The sequence below is a fragment of the Mus caroli genome, chromosome 13 (assembly GCF_900094665.2).
Source record: "Mus caroli chromosome 13, CAROLI_EIJ_v1.1, whole genome shotgun sequence".
In the NCBI taxonomy this organism is placed as follows: domain Eukaryota; kingdom Metazoa; phylum Chordata; class Mammalia; order Rodentia; family Muridae; genus Mus; species Mus caroli.
In genome coordinates, this window is record NC_034582.1 from 100,257,223 (window position 1) to 100,278,908 (window position 21,686).

General features: G+C 39.3%; 1 protein-coding gene across 3 annotated transcripts in view; it reads right to left on the reverse strand.

Moving 5' to 3' along the window:
* Ipo11 (importin 11) overlaps positions 1–21,686 on the reverse strand; it is a 132,774-nt gene that overhangs the window by 73,412 nt on the left and 37,676 nt on the right. For all 3 annotated transcript variants that reach the window (XM_021180389.2, XM_029468283.1, XM_029468284.1), the window contains exons 10-19: positions 19,732–19,924; positions 18,931–19,083; positions 16,685–16,728; positions 14,013–14,103; positions 11,101–11,148; positions 10,486–10,591; positions 7,329–7,455; positions 4,731–4,764; positions 4,036–4,076; positions 3,243–3,359 (exon numbers count right to left, since the gene is read on the reverse strand). In XM_021180389.2, coding sequence (XP_021036048.1) covers positions 3,243–3,359; positions 4,036–4,076; positions 4,731–4,764; positions 7,329–7,455; positions 10,486–10,591; positions 11,101–11,148; positions 14,013–14,103; positions 16,685–16,728; positions 18,931–19,083; positions 19,732–19,924 — 954 coding nt within the window. The remainder of the gene's footprint in view (positions 1–3,242; positions 3,360–4,035; positions 4,077–4,730; positions 4,765–7,328; positions 7,456–10,485; positions 10,592–11,100; positions 11,149–14,012; positions 14,104–16,684; positions 16,729–18,930; positions 19,084–19,731; positions 19,925–21,686) is intronic.

Below are 21,686 nucleotides of genomic sequence, written 5' to 3' on the forward strand. Positions count from 1 at the left end.
GAGATAGTTCTTAAATTACAGAGGAATTCACTGACTAAGTCACAGGCGTATGTTGCTGCTACAGTGGAGTGCATATGTTGATTTTTAGGTGAATAAATAACACAACCTTAAATACCCTCCAAATATATACATCCATATGCAAAAGTGTAACACGTGCTTTTTAACAAGGGTCCTTTCTTTAGGAGGGTTAAAAACTATTATGAATCCTAAATGATATTTCATCTTTGAGATAAAATTTTGCACACATTCCATAGAAGACCTTCAATTTTCTTCTTTTTCTTAAGAAATGCGAAAGCTCAAAGACTGCTTGTCATAAAACTTGATAGCATGTTTATTCCAACTAGAGACTTGTAGAGCCTCAAGAATGAAATCACTGAATTGCACTTTTCTAAAATGTTTGTTATGAGTCTAGGGATGGCTCAGCAGTTTAGGACACTGGTTGCTCTCGCAGGGGACCCAAGGTGTTACACAGTTACACGGGGGCGTGTGCACAAGCCCACGCCCACGCCCTCACACACACATATACGTCTCAGGGGATCCAACCTGCTCTTCTGTTCTCCTCAGGCATCAGTACATGGTGAACAGACAGACATGAAAAACATCCATACCAATAAAAACAAATACATAAAATGTGAAAAAAATTAAGTTTTACAAAAATAAGGATTAATATTCAAGTAACTGTACCCTATGGTACAAATGTAATGACTTCACTAAAATATTATAATCAGACAAAATCAAATTTTGCAAGTGGAAGATAGTTTGAAGGGTAAATAGATAGATAAGGACATAGTAATATACTTATGTAAAGGTTATAAAGTTACAAAAGAATGAAAGAACTGGTATTTTTAACCATTTCTTATCTTGGTATTATTATTTTTTTTAATGTATAGCAGATACCTGGAGCTCTGTGTGGAGTAAAAAAGAAATGGCATTTTGAGGAGACACATGTAAAATAAATTTGTATAAGAAAAAAAATCTTTAAGAAATTTTCACTAGCTAGATTTATACAAATGGACAAATGCTGCATTTATAACCACCTTTTTAATAAATTAATTACTAAAAATGTATAATACTCTATATTAGAGATTTGTAGTAATTTCATATCATGAAATCCTGTAAACTTGCTGAGTTCAAAATTATAATTCCCACTTTATACAGACACCAGTTTAAAGACCTTACTCAACATGAATAGCAAGGTGAGAGACTTCCTAGTTTTAAAGAGCACCTCCAGTTAATCACTTACATAAGAAAAACTAAATATTCAAAAACCACCATCAAATGAAATAATATAATTCTTGTAACAAAAACCCAAAGTGCTAAGAAATATTACATTAAGAAAGCAGTGCCTAAATCTTAAACCTGCCATAGCAATTACACAAGGTTTAATTTGAACACTCGCATTATCAACCAAGATTATGAATGTTTATCTAGGTACAGTGGCATACACCTGTTACCCCAACAATCAGGAGGAAGAAACAGGAAGATCAGGTATTCAAAGGTATGCAGTAACACTGCAAGTTTGAGGCCAACCTGGGCTACATTAGTCTCTGCCTCAAATAATACAACGAAGTATTAACCTTTGACCAGTTGCTTACTTCAAGTCTCACCAAAGATATCTGTAAGCATGAAATGAGAAATACATGCAGCCCACTTGGCACAAGAGAGGTACATGACCACTGCTCAATATGAGATGCTATTCTCATCAATAGCCCTGGAATTAAGAAGCAACTCCAAGGTGTCTGAACTCATGAAAAAGTAGATCTAAGAGTAAATCAGTGCGTGAACTCTAAAACACTGTCGTTCTGAGAAATACTTCTCTGCTTTTAAAAAATATATAAAGTGGTGAGCCTGAACATAAAAAGCCAGAGAATAATTATACTATTGTTTCGTGGGTGGCTCATTTTTATGGAGATCAGAATGGGGGGGGGGGGACAGGGAAAGCTAAATAATTGAACTTTTACGAACTTTACAAATCACTTTTATACTTAATCATGTATATGATGCCAGCAAAAATACTGTGTGTGCACTCACGTGTGCGTGTGTGTGAGTGTGTGAGTTTGCGTGTCTGTGTGTATGTATGTGTGTGTGTCTGTGTGTGTGTGATATTTGTATGTAATGTTTGGTTTGATTTAAGTAAAAATAAGGACAGGGTGGGTGGAGAGATGGCTCAGTGATTAGAGAGCCCTGCCTGCTCTTCCAGAGGTCCTAAGTTCATTTCCCAGCAACCACATGGTGACTCACAACAGTGACAGTGTGCTCACATAAATAAAATAAATAAATCTTTAAAAAAAAATAGGCCAGGCACGCCTTTAATCCCAGAACTTGGGAGACAGAGGCAGGCGGGTTTCTGAGTTCGAGGCCGGCCTGGTCTACAGAGTGAGTTCCAGGACAGCCAGGGCTACACAGAGAAACCCTGTCTCGAAAAAACAAACAAACAAGCAAACTAAAAAGGGGGGGGGGGGGTGTGCAAAACTATGACTGAGTTGATAAAAGCACTTGTCGAGCAAGCCTGAACTGAAACTGATCCCAAGAATCCAAATGAGAAGCTGGGTGCCATGGTGAGCACCTGCAACCACAGCACCCCTTTAGCAAACTGAGGGCTAATGTGAGAATCAACCGGAAGCTCAAAAGGGAAGCTCAGAGGCATACACAGAAACCCTGCCTCTCTCTATGAAAGAGGCAAGAAGAAAACCGACACCCCAGCTGTCTTCTCACCTACCTGCACTCATATGCAATACGTACAAAATCAATCTTTAAAGAAGTCTATGGACATATGTAAAAAAAATACAGAGTAAAACAAATTCCTAAAAAACTTAAATTTGCAAAGATGGATCTTCCTTAGACACTAAACACTCTGAACTTTAAGACTGATCTTTAAAACTTGGAAATTTTTACTTTCTAAATACCTCCACACCGTAGATATAATTTTAATATTTAAATATTCTTAAGTCGTTTCCTTTGGTATTTGGAGACGAGGTCTTACTATCACTTGAACTTTCAATCATCCTCCTGCCTCAGCTTCCCAGTTGCTAGGTTACAAGCATGCACCAACACAACTGGCTTCTCTTAGTCACTTTTAATAAATTCAAATATAAATGTCAATTCTGAAAAACACATAACTGAAATGCTAACATATATGTTAAAAACATTTTAAGACTACTTTATCTTTTCCACAATATACAGCAAAGACATTAAATGTACATAGTCTCATCGACACCATGTTTTCTGTCTCACAACCTCACCTGCACATTGACTCTTTCAATCACACAGGAGAGGACGTGCAGGACGTGCATCTTTGTATCACACTCTGTGACCTGCTGCAGCAACTGAAAGAGCAGTGTGAACATGGTTTCCAGGTACTACAAGAAGAAGAAAGAACAGAGGTTACAAGATGTAGACTTCTATGGATAAAAACATAAATCAGGTCAAAGCAATGAGACAAAAATATAAAACCTAAGCTAGACTTAAAACAAGCTGCCAACATACAATGCCACCATTTTTTCTTTATTACTGCTAAATGTATAGACATTAGATCTTAATTACCCACAAGCTGAAATGTTTAAAAGACTAGTCCAAATTGTGCTTTTGTCAACTTGGCTACCAACTGTGCCCTGTAACCACACTTTCATAAAAACCTGTTGCAGATAATACGAAAAGGCTATGAATTAAAGCAATAAGAACATTAACTGTTGTTCTCAACAGGCCACTGAGCCGATGCAGTCTTTATCAGATGCTGCATGTAAGTACAAAATTCTGTGATAGATACCTGTTATTCTAATATAAGAAACCCAAAACCTCAAGTTCTCCTCTGACCTCCACAAACATCACAGAAGCGCTCTCTCTCTCTCTCTCTCTCTCTCTCTCTCTCTCTCTCTCTCTCTCTCNCACACACACACACACACACACACACACACATATACACAAAGTAAATAATGTATAGTTCTAAAGTTAAAAACAGATATAAATTACAGTTATAAACCACTATATGCACTCTAAAGACATAATGTTACAAAACCTGGACACCAGTCGTCTTACCGGTAAAAACTGATCTGTCCGAAATTCAAAATCATCAACAGGTAAAAAGCAGTTAAGGAATATTGAAAACACATGAAATTTATAAAGATAAAAATACATCTACATTAAATTATTGAAATAAATACATATGTTTTCTAAAAATATATTTTAACTATCCTAAAAATTAATTTCACAAAATAACCAGTTTTAGAATATTGAACTTAAGGCCCAGTGAAGCAGTGCAGACCTCTGATCCAAACACTAGGGGGCAGAGGCAGAGGCAGGAGGACCAGAAGTTGAAGGCCAGTCTCAAGTGTGTAGAGTTCCAGGCCAGGCAGGGCTATGTGACACACTGATTCAAAATAATATGAAAGAAGTTTAACTGCTTTGTGACTAAGTCCTTTAAGAAGTGTTTTTAGTTCTGTCATTAGGTTTAACAGCTACCGTAGGGCTAAGGGATGGGTTAGAGGAGCACTGCTCTTCTTCCAGGTTTGGCTTCCCGACCCCTATGGGCGGCTCACAGTGACCATACATAACCGACTCCATTTCCAGGGAGCTGACACTCTCTCTTTTCTTACCCACTCAAATAATCAGGCGCATATGTGGCACACACTTGTAGGCAAAACACCAATAACATAAAATAAATAAAACAACAAATTAAAATTTTAAAAAAATGAAAAAAACCTTGCAAATAGAAAAAAAAAATTGAAGGATATTTAACTTCAGAGTTGTTGCTGTTTCAATTCGGACCTAAAAAAAAAAAAAAATCAAAGTACAGTATAAGTTTTTAATCATTCTTAGAACTACTGAACATCATTAATATTTAATGACAGCAAAATTATTCCAAACCATTTTCTTTCCTGTTTTTGTTACTATTAAGTCATAAGGCATACGTCATGTGAAAGGATGTTACCCTTAGTTTGTAACAACGTACAAAAAGAACAAGTATCCTTGCCCCTGATCTGTCTAAGTTTTCCATATTTGCTAAAAAACCCTTTGCAGCAATAAATATTTCCAGGAAGAAAACTAATTGCCACTAGGTGAGTGGAAAGCCTGGGACCAAAAGAAAGTAGCATGCAGGAGACACCAGGGAAACAAGAAAATAAAGACACAGGAAAACAAAGAAGTTGGTGAGCTGCAAATGAAGGGTGGCCAGGCGCCTGCACAGCCTGGAATGGGCTTGAAGTGGGACACAGCGTTGAACATGGCTTTAAAGACTGACAGTCTCTACAGTAGTTTTAAAGACTGATGGTCTCTGGCCTTCTAGCTCTCTAACTGAATGCTTGTTGGTAACATCTCAAAGATTCTAAAAGTTCCCTGCTTATTCTATGGCTTAAAAATGTTGGCTTCTTTTCTCTTTAACTCTGTGCTTTATTAAACATTATAACTCTCTGTGCTCTATTTAACTCTTTATGCTTAAATAGCACTAGGGAAACTTAACTCTTTCTTTTTTTTCTAAAGATTATATTTATTATTATAAATAAGTATACTGTAGCTGTCTTCAGATGCACCAGAAGAGGATGTCAGATCTCATTACAGGTGGTTGTGAGCCACCATGTGGTTGCTGGGATTTGAACTCAGGACCTTTGGAAGAGCAGTCAGTGCTCTTACTCACTGAGCCATCTCATCAGCCCTCCCCCCCCCCTTTTTTTAAACTTAACTCTTTCTTACTGTTCTGTGCTTCATTAAGCACAGAAAACTTAACTCTTTATTAACTCTGTTACTTGTGCTTTAATAAGCGCTAATACCTGGCAAATAACACATGCTGTTTAGCAGCAGGGAATGAAGTTAAAGGATTTACTGCTAGGGTTCCTTTCTCTGGTGAATCAGTCAGAAGCCTCTCTAGTTTATCTGGTTAACTCTTTGTGAACCAGACTAAAGGGAAAGAAAAATATTAAGATGCTTTGTACAGGCAAATACGCACAGACACATAAATATTCAATCATTCATACACCCACACTCTGGCCAGCCCAACCATCTATCACAATCAATTCCACAAGTGTTCAAGCATACTTACACACATACCCTACACATAAACATATAGACAAACAGACATACACATTTGGATGAATGGATGGATGGATGGATGGATGGATGGATGGATGGATGGATGGATGGATGGATGGGGTAAAGCTCCCCAAGCCAAACCATTCAACCAACAACTTTATTTCTTTTTTTCTGGTCTTTTTATACCTTTTTAGACAAAAAGTTATTTAGAAAATTAACTCAGACATAAACTGTTACATAAAATGGGAGTTACAGAAGGATATTGATAGCAAATTTAAAGCAGCGTTGCATTATAATATACTCATTAAAAGTTCAAAGTAACAGTTTTATCATGGCCTTGACTTATCACAGTGCACATCTGTGACTTTATCCTTGGACCTCAATGTTTTTCCTTTAACACAAATTTGTCCCAAGTCCATTTCTCTTCATTAAAATGGTGTAGCTATGAAAGCTCCTTCTAATTCTTCTTATGCAGCCTTACTTACTATTCTGAGCAGTGGGTACGTGCTGTTCTTGACTAACTCTATAACATCTTTCTAGCATCTAAGACCATCTCTGAAACTTTCTTCCTAAAATTATGTGAATCAAATCAGGAATTCTATAGAATTATTATCTATTTGTCTATATAGCATCACTAGAACACAGTATATCTTCACAGGTCTGCAGAGATCTGCTGAAAAGGGTGAGCTAATACCTGGTGATTGTTATATATGTTTAATAATAATAGGAAAAGCATATCAATAGCAGGAATCTTTCCTAAAATGGATCTCTCCTGAGCCTTGCCTACTGGAGCTGGGCTTGTCTCAGGGAGGTCACTGGCTAGTTCTTAGCTTCTCCTAGGATGGCTCCTGACAAAGGGTGAAGGCAGAGGCAGGAGGAGGCGCTGTCCAAGCTCCACACCTCTACTCTAACCTCAGGTAGGGCAAAGTTTCCAAACTCCCAAATGATCTGAGCTTCACACAAACTTCAGAGTCTGGGACTCATATTTTATTGTACACAGCATGTCACCTAGGTACACATAAGACCATCATCTCCTTATGACGTTATCAGCCCAGCGGGCACCAGCTAGCATACTTTTAGTCCCCAAAGCAAGTAAGATGACTAAATGCTGCCTTCAAGTCTTGAGAACAGCATCTAAAGCCTTTATTTCCTGGCTAAGAACACATTCCCTGGCTAAGTGTTATACTTTCCACACCTGTAATTGTAGCTAGCATATTCTCTAGAGCCATTTTCATAAAAGAAAGAATTGTGAGCATTTTAGAGGCGGTTCTGAGGTCCACAGATGCTAATTCAGCAGGTTGACATACCACTAAATCCTGATCTTGAAGCAAGTTACAGATTGCTTCATACAGCATGGGTCTCAAGTCAGACTTGAATTTCACAGAAATCCACTGACCAATGAGCCAAATCACCCTGCGTCGCAATGGCTTATACCTGAGTGGAAGAGGGAGACAGGAGTAAATTAAAATGTTCAGTACTTTAAGAGGTCTACTTCACTTAGGATAATTTCCATTTAAATCTAAATTAAAAATCAACTTCTAAACATCAACACAGAAGAAACAATAGCGTCCTGATCTAAGTAAATCAAAGTCCTCAGGTATATACATGGTGCTCCATACATGGTGCTCTGATCCTTATGCATGGCTAACTGTGGCAGGCAGTGACCCCGGCCGGCACCCAGAACACTAACATGGTGAGGGTAAGGGCTGCCTGAACAATGAGGCTGCAGACAGCCTGTGTCAAATGTAAGGGCTAGGGTTAAGATCTGTGGTAAAGCCCTTGTCTCAACATGAGGAAGATCCTCAGCATCCCACACAGGAGTGAGGTGCAGCACAGAAAGATAGGTAACCACCAACAGTGCTAACATCATAAATCCTGAAGCCGGCAGGTCTCTGTATCAAAATAATAACCTCCTATATAGTCAATGTTTCTATATCCATCTGTTAATATTTAAATATTATTTTCTGTAAAAAGGTCTTTATGTTTACCTAAGTGATATCTGCATAAGCGTGCTGGTTCTAGCTAAATGGATTCGAAAGAGGTATGAATTACCAAATGTGACTCACAAATGTGACTCACATCACTAAAATTGCAAAGCATTAGCAGTAACAAATGCATAATTTATTTCTTCTGATATGGTTTTTCTAAAACAAAGTTGACCAAGACATTCCTTAGGCAAAAAGAAAAATCACAAACTCAAATTTAAAACACTTTTGTCCTAGAATTCCATTTAAAAATACCTTCTTGACATAAACTTTTAGAGACGAAATGATACTTATTTCTGTGTATAAATGGAACAACCTGAAGAGTATACAGTTAGTTTAGAAAGTCACTATCTTAAAAGACAATGGAGCAAACAGAAAAAAAAAATGCTAAGATTTAAAAATATATATGTAAGTCCACAGTCAGCAAAACAATTAAAATACAATAAACGGTATGCAGACTTATGACGGCCTTTTGGAGACTAGCACTTAAATGTAAAGTGGAAAAATGCCATTTCAAGGGATAGGAGCTATCTGAACAATCATAGAAGCAAAAATAACATCACATGCATGGCGGAAGGTAAACTATCAGCTCTTAGACCAAAACCCACAGAGATTCCCATGTTTGGTTCCACTATAAATAAAGAAACCAAAACTCAGGAATTCCCAAGATGGCAGTCAGTCACACCCAGCCAACTCAGACTTACAGTAACCAGGCCTTGAGGGACAGCCCCAAACTGGTAGCAGCACACACAGCCTGTGAAGGCACTGTCTATGTGTCACCCTTGCTAGACCAGGACTTGCATTTAACAGGACAACCTATCATGTGAGTCTAACAACTCACATTAAACTTTGAGAAACAAAGTTTCTAGAACAGTAATCTAATAGAAAACATGAAGCAAGCCAAATATTTCACTTAAAAAATTTAATATCTTCATTTATAAAAGGTACTTATATTTTAATATTTTGATTTATCCAAACATACGCAAATATTATCACTCCAACATGGACTCAGAGCACATTTTCCATATCTCAGGCTTTAAATGGAAATGATTTGGAACTCAGTTCCTCAACAGCACTAAGTATGGCATATAAGTAATGTGACACAAAGCAGTGAGGCACAAGTCAAGGCTGATGAGATCTCACATTTGTCTCTCCGGTAAGTATGTTTTTACCCCTTCAAAGGCTCTCCTAGCTTCCTGTGAGTACTGTCAGAGGCTATTTCATTCACATGAAAATATGTATGTGTATGGGCCTAGAGAGGGCATGGAAAATTCTAAGTGTTAAAAACATTTGGTAATTGAATCAATGATTGACTAGAGAAGCCACAAGTTAGTACTCAACTGGCCCAACTTTTAAAGGAGCCAGGTTTTCACCTTTGCTGGTCTGTGCTCGGGGGAAGAGGACTGAGACCTGGTTTCACTGTGCTGCTCTGGGGCACCCCAAACTCAAGGTCTTCCTGCCTGGGCTTCTTGAGTGCTAGGACACAGATCTCTAATTCACTGACTCCAAATATGTGTAAAATAATCTATATACACAGACAGTCTTCTACTTATTCAATAATGTAGTCAACAAATATTTACTAATCTACAGCTACAGGCTATGCTGACTACAGGACATTAGATACACAGAAGTTGCTCAATTTTATCCTTCACACACACACACACACACACACACACACACACACACACAGAGGACACGTGGTGTGGAGTGGAGCGTGTATGTAAGCTCAGTGTTCCGGAAGGCCAGAGACAGTAACTTCCCTTGCAGCTGAAGTTACAGGCCCTATGAGCCATTTAGATACGGGTGCCAGGAGTCATCTGCAAGAGCAGCAAGTGCGCTTAACCACAGCCCGCTCCCAACTCCCCAGTCTCTAATCTTGAAATGAGAAATTACTTATAAAAACCATGAAAGGCCTTCGATCCACGATAGATTAAAAAACACAGTCCCAAGCACAAGAATTGAGCCAAAGTGCTTCTAGGTGCCACATAGCTCTGGTAATCATGAATTAGGTGCCTCTGCGGAAATGTTTACCCACTGAATGGCCAGGTAGCTCTATCTCCTCCTCTGTGTTCTCTCAAAGACCCACTGTGTGGCTGTCCCGGAAAGCCCCTCTCACAGCGGTCACTCTGGCTGGGCTGCCTGTGGCACTGGAGCTAGTTGCTAGCAGCAGTCTTATGTGGGGCACAGCTTCTTCCAGGGTCACAGAGAACTCCGTTACCTCTACATAAAGTGCTGCTTCTTGCCTCCTACAAGCTGTTTCATATCACATCAAATACCTCTTTCAGGATTTACACTTAAGGTAAAGTAGCATTAAAAAAAAGAATTATTTTGCTTATATTTCAGTTATAATATTTGTAAGTTTTGATCTTTGCCATGCTAAACATAACCAAAATCATATTAAAGTTGTTGGGTTTTTTATTTCAAAATTAAGAAAGTAAAGTGGGTATATAATATATAATATACACAAAGTTTTACTTGCCTATTATGAGAAACTTGTAATTCGGGAAGAAGTTGGGTTTTAAACCACTGATCAAAATCAACACTGTCAAACAGCTCAAAAGCAGCTAATCCCACAGCATTATACACTGAGAAGAAAAAAAAATAATGAAATTAAACTTTAGAAAACTGACTTTATATAAAAATCTGAAGGTACTTTAAAACATGAAATAAATTCAGGAAAATAGGCAATATTAACACAAAAGTTACTAAATACATTTTAGAGACACCGATTAACTTGTTTTATTCCCAGTTTGCCCCAAGTACTCTTCAGTATTTTTAAACAGTATACTAAATCCAATCTAATATGAGTCAAATTTCAAATATTATAAATAGTATCAGATGTGAATGGCAGCCATGCTTTATCATCTGGCCCCAGTCTATTTTTCTCTAGTTCATCTTGCACAGCAATCCTTTAGCTGCTCGGTGCTGTGCCTGCACCTGCTCATCCTTGCATTCTGATGTCACAGTTCTTTAAGAAGGAAACTTGCCCTATCCATAACTACATCCCAATTCTCACAGCACAAAATCTACCACAAAACAGACCCTCTATCTATTGGGTAAATACACATTTCTAAATCACTTAAGTCCAACATACCAGCATCTTTGATTAACAGTGCATTCATATCTTCTACATTGGTTGGACCTAGAAAAGAAAGGAAAAGAAAGAAAGAAACAAACAAACAAACAAACCGAAGTTAATTTTAACTGGTAAAACTTATACATGAACATGTAAGCTTGATACATTCATATACTGTGTAATATTTAAAGTAAGTTAAACATAACATTCAAACCCTAAGTTTCTGAAATATAAATGCTATTGTTCAATAGTTACCTTATTGTACAATGGCACACAAGAACTTCCCCACTTACCACATTCTCCCCTCCCCCTAGCCTCTGAAGCTACCACTCTCCTCTCAACTTCTGAAATTAATGTTTTCTTATTTCATATAAATAAGATCATGTAGTGCTTGTCTTTTGGGAAAAAACTTTTAAAAACAGTGTTGTTACCCTGTATTTTAAATGTATAATTTATATAAGTTTATGAGTTATAAAAAGAGATTATACATGCAAGCAATGTAGAGTAAGTAAATCAAGCTAGTTAATATACCCACCACCTCAAATGCTTAATGGTTTATGAGCTATCTCAAAGTAAAGAGGGCCCCACAGTTGGAAAACACAATTTACCTATGTATCTCCCAAAGAGGAAAGCCTAGCACTTTCCTCAGAGCACTCTGTTCCTCATAAAGAGGAACTGTGAAGCTTAATGCAGGAATAAGCTAGATACAACCTCAAATAAGCAAACGGATCCAGAACCAGAAAGAACTCAATTAGGAAGTCACTGAAAAACTTAACAGCAGCTGGCAATCAATGGGAATGTAACCTAAATAGCCTGTTGTCTTAGCAGGGGCTTCTATTGCTATACTAACACACCATGACCAAAAGGAAGTCAGTGTGGGAAATGAAAGCAGGAGCCTGGGGGCAGGAACACAGAGGAGTGCTGCCCACTGGAGTCTGCTTACTCACCACAAGCACAAGTGTGGTGGTGCTCAGGGACCTGAGCCCACCCACAGCAATCAACAATCCAGAAAATTTACCACTGGCTTGCCCACAGGTCAGTCTGCTGGGCATATTCTCCCAGTTGAGGTTCCCTCTTTCTAAATCACTCTAGCTGTGTCAAGTAGACATAAAACCAACCGACACATCTTGTCTTGTTTCTATAGGAATTAAAAAATTAAGCCGAGGCTAGATTGAGAATTGTACAAAAACAAAGCCTAAGTAGTATAAGCATTATGTAGTTTAGCAATCTGTAACTGCCAGAAAGAAACGTAACTGTCTACTGTGAGTAAATCTCCTGAAAACAAACAAAGCTCAAATAACCTTGAGACGCAAGGGGATGGTGCCACCAGACAGAACTGGTAGGTTGAACAGGCCCAAAACCTGGGGAGTCTCAGAACTGAGAAGACCAGGCGTGTGTGGGGCCAGATCCTTTCCCAACTCCCTGATCTGGAACATATAACCATGACAATGACAATCGGTCCTAGTAGCATAAAAACCTGGAGTTCTCCATGCTACTGAGGAATGTAGACAGGCCCTGAGTGTTTAGTCAGTGAGCTTCCCTTCCTGGGCATTCCCTTCTGAAAAAGCGATTTAATCTCTAGGTCACCCCAAGTAAGGTGTATGCATTCACACCCGACATCAAATAAAGCAGTTTGGACAAGCAAGAAGTGTGTCCTTCATCAAGGCTCACAGGGGAGGAAGGCCTTCCTTGGGAAGAGCTGCACCCAGATCTCCTAGAGAAGGCATTTTCACTCTCGGCACTCAGAACCGAGTGCATTCCACTCGTCCCAGGCTTAGCCATCCCTTTCCTGCCTGGCACAAAGACACCCTGAGGAGAAGTGTGGATCCTCAAACTGTTCCCAACTCCCTGCGGTCCACAGCGGAATCTGGGGACACAGGAGGCCTGGAACCACAGCTCAGACTCCTCTGTTTTTCACCAGGGAATCATGAACTGGGACCTCTATTATGAAATGTTTTGCCTCCTCTTAGGCACCCCAGCAGCGAGGCAGACCTGAAGCCGGAGAGACCTTTAAAGATACCACACTAAATGGACAGCTTACTGTTCCCTTGGCAGAGAGAACAAGAAAGGCTAACAGTCCCCAAGAGATGCTGAGGTTCAGTTTTCCTTACAGCTCCAACTACCCAAGTCTTGACCCAACTGGTGGGTAATCTATTCTCTGCACTGCTTTCTGCCTTCTAAGCATTTCAGCTGCTTCTATGACTACGTTCTTCTCCAGGATGTACTCCCACACTCCTCCATCCCAGGGAGTAGTCTCAGCTGGCTTGTCTGAGGGGCCTCTCCCCTCCTCCTGTCCTTGAAGCTTGTTTCTCTCTGAAGCCTTTTTTTTTTAATTTACAAGTACTCCACAGCCACTGTATATGAAGCAATGATTTTCCTGTCATTAAGACGTAAAGTTTAGGATACTCTTGAATTCTTCTCTGTTCCCAGTGTTCAATTAGTTGCTCAAGGCAATCAACAAACAATAATGAAGCACACCAGGCACTGAGGTGAAGAATGAATTAAGTCAGTCTGTCCAATGCATCCTGGAACTGACAGTCGAATCAAAGTTATTTAGCAACTGACAATTGTGTATAAAGTACAATGATCAAATATCTAAATTTGCTTTGTCATGTTCTTTTACATCTATGTCCTTTCTATCTTACTGCTCTGTACGGCTAACAAATCATCTGAGCTTCTCTAACCACTTCGTACAGCACTCTCTAGAGAAATTTCCCCAAGTGCTACAACACCTGTCACGTGGCTCTGGAGCTATTATGTTTACAACAGTAAGAAGTATTATATTCAAAGCTGACTTCCAATGCCATCCTTGCGGGAAAGAACACATTCCATCTTTCTCAGATGCACATTCAGTGTATGACCAGGATTAGGGCACTTAGGCTATTTTGACTGAATAGTAAATGACAAAACTATCACAAGCTACAACTTACCTTCAAGAGTTTGCATCATTTCTAGAAGTACAGGAGTAAGAGTTTGGTTATATTCGTGGAATATATCTATAAATAATACTTCAGTGCACGGCTAGAAGGGGAGAAAAAGAACAAACTCCTAGTAAAAAGAATAATGTCACATTGGCTATTACAATGAAGCAAAGAAACATTCAGTCTTCAAATTCTAAATCAAATATTACCAACTGTTAGTTTCCTACAGAGCGGCTGCGGCTGGGGCTGGGGCTGGGGCTGGGGCTGGGGCTGGGGCAGGGGCTGGGGCTGGGGCTGGGGCTGGGGCTCAGGGCAGGACACATGTGAAGCCTGGCTTCTAGCCCTAGCACCATTTTTTTTTTAAATTACAAAGGAATGTAAGATGTTAATTCACAGCAAAACCTGCTTTTCATTTCTGTGATCATTTAGTATTAGATACTCAAAGTATCTTTAATTTGCTGTACTTTAAAAGTAGCCATACTCATTTAAATGTAAGTAAAATGACTGAGTATCTAAGGACAGAGGTGATATATTCAATAATGTGATTTCATAGACATGACTATCCACTGCAGTTCATAAATTCAATTCACCATGAAAAATAGTATTTCTTTTAAGAAACACAAATAGCAACAAGACATTTAGCTTCATAAAGAATATGCTATTTGGTTTTAAAAATTATTTATCTTTATTTTATGTGTATATGTTTGCCTGCATGTATGTAAATGAACCTTATGTCTGGTATTCATGGAGCAAAAAGGCACTGGCTAGAACTGGAGTTAAGGATGGTTTTGAGTCCTTGTGGAGATACTGGGAACTGAACCAGGTCCTCTTAAAGAGGAACAAGTGCTCCTAGTTGCTGAGCCACCTGTCCAGCCTTATCTACATTCTTAAAAGCATTGAGGCATGAGCTGCAAAGATAGCTCAGTGATTAAGGGTACTTGTTGCTCTTGTGGAAGACCCAAGTTCATGGTAGCTCAGAACCAACTGTCATTCCAGTTCCTGAGAATCCAATACCCATAAAACTACTGGACACTACACGCATACAGTACACATACAATTCAGGCAAAACACTCATACATAAAATCAATAAATCCTTAAAAAATAAATAAGAAGAGTAAATGAACTGCTAGTAAAATAAAGCTTGAAAGCAGTAAATAAGTAAACAGCAGAAACAACAACAAAGAGCATGGTGGCCTGGGCCTGAGAGATGGCTCAGAGGTTAAGAGCACCACCTGCTTTTCTAAAGGACTCGAAGGCAGATAACAACCCTCTGTGATGCCAGGTCCAGGAGATCCAGCAACACCTTCTGGCCTCCTTGATACCAGGCACACATGAAATGTACCAAACACATGCAGGCAAAACGTACATACACATTTTCTTAAATTTATTTTAAAAGTCATAACTGCCAATGTTTCTAGCCCCCAGAGGATCCAACACCATCTTCTGGACATAACAACACATGGGATCCAACACCCTCTTTTGAACAGACACACACACAATTTAAAATAAAAATAAATCATAGCCAGGCAGTAATTGTGTAGACTTTTAGTCCCAGCATTTGGGAGGCAGAGGCAAGTGGAATCCCTATAAGTTCAGGGTCTGCATGGTCAACAGAGTAAATTCCAGGACAGCCACAGCTGCACACAGAAAATCTGTCTCAATAAACCATTAGTCAATCAATCAGGCCAAGCATGCCAGCACCTGGGAGGCAGAGTTGGAAAGCTCTGATCAAAGGCAGCCTGGTCTACATGCTGAGTTCCAGACCAGCAAGGACTATATAATGAGACCTTGTCTCTGAACAAACAAGATATTTAAAATAAGAACAAGAACAAACAAACAAAATCAGCCATGTATGTGGTGGCACATGTCTTCAGTCCCAGCACTCGGGAGGGAGGAACAGGCATAACTCTTCAAGTTCAAGGCTAGCCTGTTCTACATTGTGAAGCCCAGTCATTCTACTGCAACCTCCCCAAAAACACAACACACACAGTTTTTAGCAAATTATGTACAAAAGTATTAACAAACACAGCTCAATAAGCTCATTTTGCAAATATTCTGAAAGTCAGTATTTTTACCTTATCAATAAATGTTTTATAAGTATCCTATAACTGAAAGCAATAGGCTAATGTTTGAGACTCATACTAAGCGATAAAAGTAATAAAGCCTACTACTATATTAGTATATAAAACTGTGAAACAATAAATACTTTATTTAAAAAGTAAGGTATCAAGCTGGGCACTAGTGGCATACACCTTTGATCCCAGCCCTTGGGAGACAGAGGCAGGCAGATCTCTGTAAATTCAAGGACAGCCTGGTCTATAGAGTGAGTTCCAGGACAGCCAAAGCTATGCAGAGAATCCCTGTCTCGAAGTCAAAACAAGCAAGCAAAACAGTAAAGTATCAAAAAGCTTCATCAAGAAAATCATTCAAGTGCAAAAGTGACATATTTCATTTAAATATTTTCTATTTGTACAGTAATAATTATTTCGCAAACAAGTTGATGAACCAAAACAATAAGTCTACTCTCCCCATCTTAATAAAAAGAAAAACTCAGACTAAAGTCCATAAGTTAATTTTGGACTTTAGAATACTTTTGTAATTATAAGCAGTTAACTCTAAGTGAGGCTCTTCGCTCTCACTGGAGTGCCTCCCTGTCGGCATCTCTTCCCACTGATACTCACCCTTAAACTGTATTTCCAAGAGTCTCCTCCTGTTTCTTCCACTGCTGCAATCAAAAAATGACAAATGATGCTCTGCAGAGACAACACAGTGATGCTTCCAAAAGCATAGCATGTGTGTGGACTGTGTGAGAACTAACACTGGATGTACACCCTGAGAACAGAACGGGTTACATAGATCCCTTCCCTCCAGCTACAAATCGCATGTATACTTTATAATCTCTATGAACTGCCCATTAACTTCCTTATCAGCACTCTTGCCTTCCTGAAAAAAAAATTTGTGTGTGTGTGGGGGGGGGGACGGGGGACAGGGGAAGTTCTTAGTGGATGAAAGCGCAAACTTGCTGTATTTCCAGATTACATACAGAAAATTACCACTTGGGGATCATTTTAATGCATGTAGTGATGATTCTCAAGTTAAAACTTGTCATACTTCCCATAAATTTTCTCTGTATATTCAAAGTCCAAGTAAAATCTTTTAGGATAAACTCCACCCCCCCCCCAAAAAAAAACCCAAACAGACAGACAGACAAAGCCCTGAGGATTCAATGTTCAGAGTTCATCATACACTATGCAATTCTATCCACTACATTTTTTAAGAGTAAGACTCTACTTAGGAAGAAAAGACGCACTGTATAATGTAGTGTTCCATTTTCTAAACAGCTTAAATCCCTCCCAAATAAAAACAAAGAGGATTAAAGCCATCTTAAAATACTGAAGCAACATGTGTAACCTTATATGGCTGTCTAAGACAAAGTGGTAGAAAGGCTAAAATTGCCTCTGTCTTGATGCAGCCAAGTGGATATGCATGCAGCTGTGAGTGTTCTGTGAGCTCACCGAGGAAGGGCGCATGAGTGCAATGTGTGGAGCCAAGGTTGCTTGATACCAGGTATTTCCTTAACGTCGTCTGTCTCCCACGTGTGGCCCAGAACTCATTTAGGCCAGTCTACTTAACAAGTTCACACTAGAACCTAGTTCTCTGTCTTTGCATCCTGGATCTTAGGACGACAGGTGGGCCACTATGCCCATGTGGCTTTTAGTCGACTCCTAGGGATCCAGGTTCTGGTCCCCATACTCCCAATGGTGAACACTTTACTCAGTGAGCCCTCTCTTCAGCCCTGCACACATGTTTTACTAGACACAATTTTCTTTTCTGTAACAAGGTTTTTGGCAGACTCATAATAGTCATCTATCAATTACAAAATTCAGAACTGTTAAGGAATATGGAGACAAAGGAAAATAGGGAGCACTGTAACAATTTAAAAAGTGTCTCAGGGCCATACAAGATGGTTCTGAGGCTAACGGTGCTTATCAGCAAGCCTGAGAACAGAGATCTAGCCCTGAATCCAACAGTGTAGAGGCAAAGAACCTCTAAGTGTGCAGGCATGTGTACACATGCAAACTAATAAATAAAATTTAATTTAAAAACATGGTCTTGGGGTAGAAGACATCATGCTTAGTATTTGTGAGACCCTGGGTTCAATCCAAAATACCTATGCTTTCACATAAAAAATAATATACAAATATATAGCCACAAAGTAGAAAAGGACCTGGTAAGAGATAAGTAGTTAATAATTTTGTTTTCATTCTAAACTACATAAGGACAGCTAGTTTTTTCTTTTCCTTTTTTTTTCCCTTTTGTTTTGTTTTGCTTTGCTTTTGTTTTTTGAAACAGAGTTTCTTAGTGTAGCCTTAGCTATCCTAGAACTCACAACTGTAGACCAGTCTAGCTTCAAAATCAGAGATCCAAACTGCCTTTGCCTCCAAAATCTTAGAACTAAAGGTGAGAGCAACCACACCCGGGTAAAGACAGCTATACAGCTTAAAAGGATCTTTCTAGAAAAGAACTATGTAACACATCTGAATTCGTAACCTAGTCCTACTTCCCACTGTTCAAAAGGGTAAGAGGGGGTTAAGTGCACAGCAACCAACCAACCAACTGCAGCCCTGAAGCTCCAAACTGAGACGTAAAAGCCAAGGGCAGAGCTGCGTGCAGTAGCACAGGCACCTGGGGACCAGAGGCAGGAGGATCTCTATGATTCAAGGCTAGCCTGGTCTACATGGTGAGTGTCAGGACAGCCAGAGCTACACAGTGACACCTGCCTCAGAGACAGAGTGGGGGGAGGATAGAGGAGGGGGTCAGAAAGGCTACATCAAAAATGCAATGCTGTGTCCCTATCATTCAAACACATCCTTGTTTATGAAAGAGAGAGACAAGTCACATGAAAACTGAAAACACTCTTTCTTACTAAAGCCTTCTGGATCTTCCTCCCACATGGTCAGTTCTTCTTCCGTTAATAAAAAATAATGAGAGACTAATCGTCGACATATCTCTGTCAACGTGGGATATGTGAAGAATGCCATCTTAATTTTATGGGCTTCAAGTGTTTCAGGGCTGCTATCTAGAAAAATAAAATTCCCCAGTTAACAGTACAGACATTCTCTCTGAGATGCATCCTATAACTGAAATGAAGAATATACTTTCAGAAGAAAAGACATACTTGCAAAAGACTCTCTCCATATTTATTATGAACACAATTTAGAGGCACCCTTCCCTTGTTTGTTATCCATCAGTTCAGCTCCACCCTAACCACTAGAGCTTATACACACTGCTGTCCTTCCCAACTGTCTCTTCCTTCCCTTCTCACCATGAGACTTTCTCACTGGTCTTGACACCTAAATAAGAAAGCATTCCAAATAACGCAGCATAAAATTCAGCCTTATCTACAACTCGCCTTTATAAGAAATCAGAGAAAACTTTTATTCTTTAAATAATAGTAAGTACAACAGGAGCTATAGAAGCTACTGTGGACTATAATTCTTAAATTGTGTAACTTTCAAATCATTGACTATGCTACAAGACAGCTCAGTAAATATAAATGATTTAGCTCTTTAAAAGCCAGTATTCACAAATTAAATTGTAAACTATTTCTCATTCCACATACCAGTAAGTTTGCTTTTTCAGAATAAAATGAACTTCAAGAAAATTATATCAAAACAGTAATTACATCACACTTGGATTAAAATTTTAAAATTCAGTGGAGTATTACCTTCAAAATTTTTGGATGGCTTATATGCATAATTTTTGACAATCATCTTAATAAGATTCATGCACTGGACAATGAATCGCTCAAATGTAACGCCTTCACCAACTTCAGTAAAAACATAGCTTACAGAAAATTCCAGTGACCTCTGAATTAGAGGAGTAAATGAAATGGGGTGTTGATCCAAGAAGTCCAAGAGCTATAAAGAAAAAAACTTGAATGGTATTTTGTACAAAATCTATAAACTCATTATTGCAATTGTAGGTTTATTAATAAACATTTAACCAGATGTAAACTTCCTGGGACCTCTAGGCATCACCAGTCCCTCATACACTGTAATCTTCTTGGAAAATGCCATAAATCATAGATTTTCCCAAGCTATACCCCATAAAAAAACTTCTAGAATTCATTTTTTAAAGACTTATCTATCTTATTTTATGGGTATTTTGCCTGCACACACAGATGCCCAGTGGGATAGGTGCCCTGAAACTGTGATTATAGACAGCTGTGAGTTGCCATGTAGGTGCTGGGAATTGAACATGGATCCTTTAGAGAAGCCCTTAACTGCTAAGCCAGCCTCAGAACTTTCTAGTATTTCTAATGCAGGGACTAAAAAGATCCCATCATAGTTAACTTGGTAACAAGTAAATATGATATAAAATATGTAAATATATTAACATATAAATATTAAATAAATGCTAGCTTTTCAAAAAGAACAATAATAAGAGGATGTCATTAAAAACCAAGACTGAGCCGGGCGTGGTGGCGCACGCCTTTAATCCCAGCACTNCCTTTAATCCCAGCACTTGGGAGGCAGAGGCAGGCGGATTTCTGAGTTCGAGGCCAGCCTGGTCTACAAAGTGAGCGCCAGGACAGCCAGGGCTACACAGAGAAACCCTGTCTCGAAAAACCAAAAAAAAAAATAAAATAAAAACCAAGACTGCCTTTCCTATGAACCATATTTTGATATATCAAATAGCTGCTAAGAGAAATGTCCTATTTACAGAGCACTGTAGCTAAGGAATGCAAAAGAAGCGAAAGAATTAGAATGCTACTACCATGTGAGCTCTGGGGAACAGTGTATCTAGACAGTGGTCACAGCAGCTCTTCCCAGGGAGGCAGGAAGGCTGCCTGAGATAAGCTGTAAGACCTTATCCATCAATCCAACCATGCACATACACAGCCAGATGCCGTGTTCCTGAGATGAGGTAGTATCTGACACACAGGAAGTCGTCTTACCATAGACCCTCCTGTCCTGGGGCAAATGACTGAATGTGATCAAGTCTCTATCTCACTACAAATGTGTAAGAAACACAGGGAAGAAGAATGTGGATAAAGAACATGTTAAATAATACAACTGCTTCAGGAGGTGCTGGCACGATGGCTCAGCAAGGAAAGGTGCTGGCTGCCAAATCTACACTAGATCTACACAGGAGAGAACCAACCTCTGTTAATTGTCTACCGATCTCCACACGTGCCCCGTGGCATGTTCAGTCCCAAACAAACAAACAAGATGCTTCATGAAAGTAACTGTTATCTCAGCAAACAAGCAGCAAGGGGGAAAAGTCCTCAGGGCTGTGGTACACACTGTGACCCTAGCTCTTGGGAAGCAGAAGCAAGAGGATCAGGGGTTCAAGATCCTCCTAGATAAACATCAAGTCTGAGGCCATAACAGGCTACGTGAAACTCTGTGTTCTGGGTGGATGGATGCAGAGGTCAGGAGAAGAAGCATGAACATAAAAGAGAAGAGACAGAAAAGCAAGTCTTAAATCTCAGTTGAGGCACAAGCAAGAGTTCAAGGTGAGCCTGGACAACAAGGTGAGTACCGTAAGTACCAGGTCAGCCACGAGTAAGACCCTGCCTCAAAAGAAAAGGGGGAGGGCCGACTATGTACTGACAGGTGAGTGGTAACTTTCTGGGAACTCAGCTATTCAATCCCATTTAAGTCAATGTTTTAAATG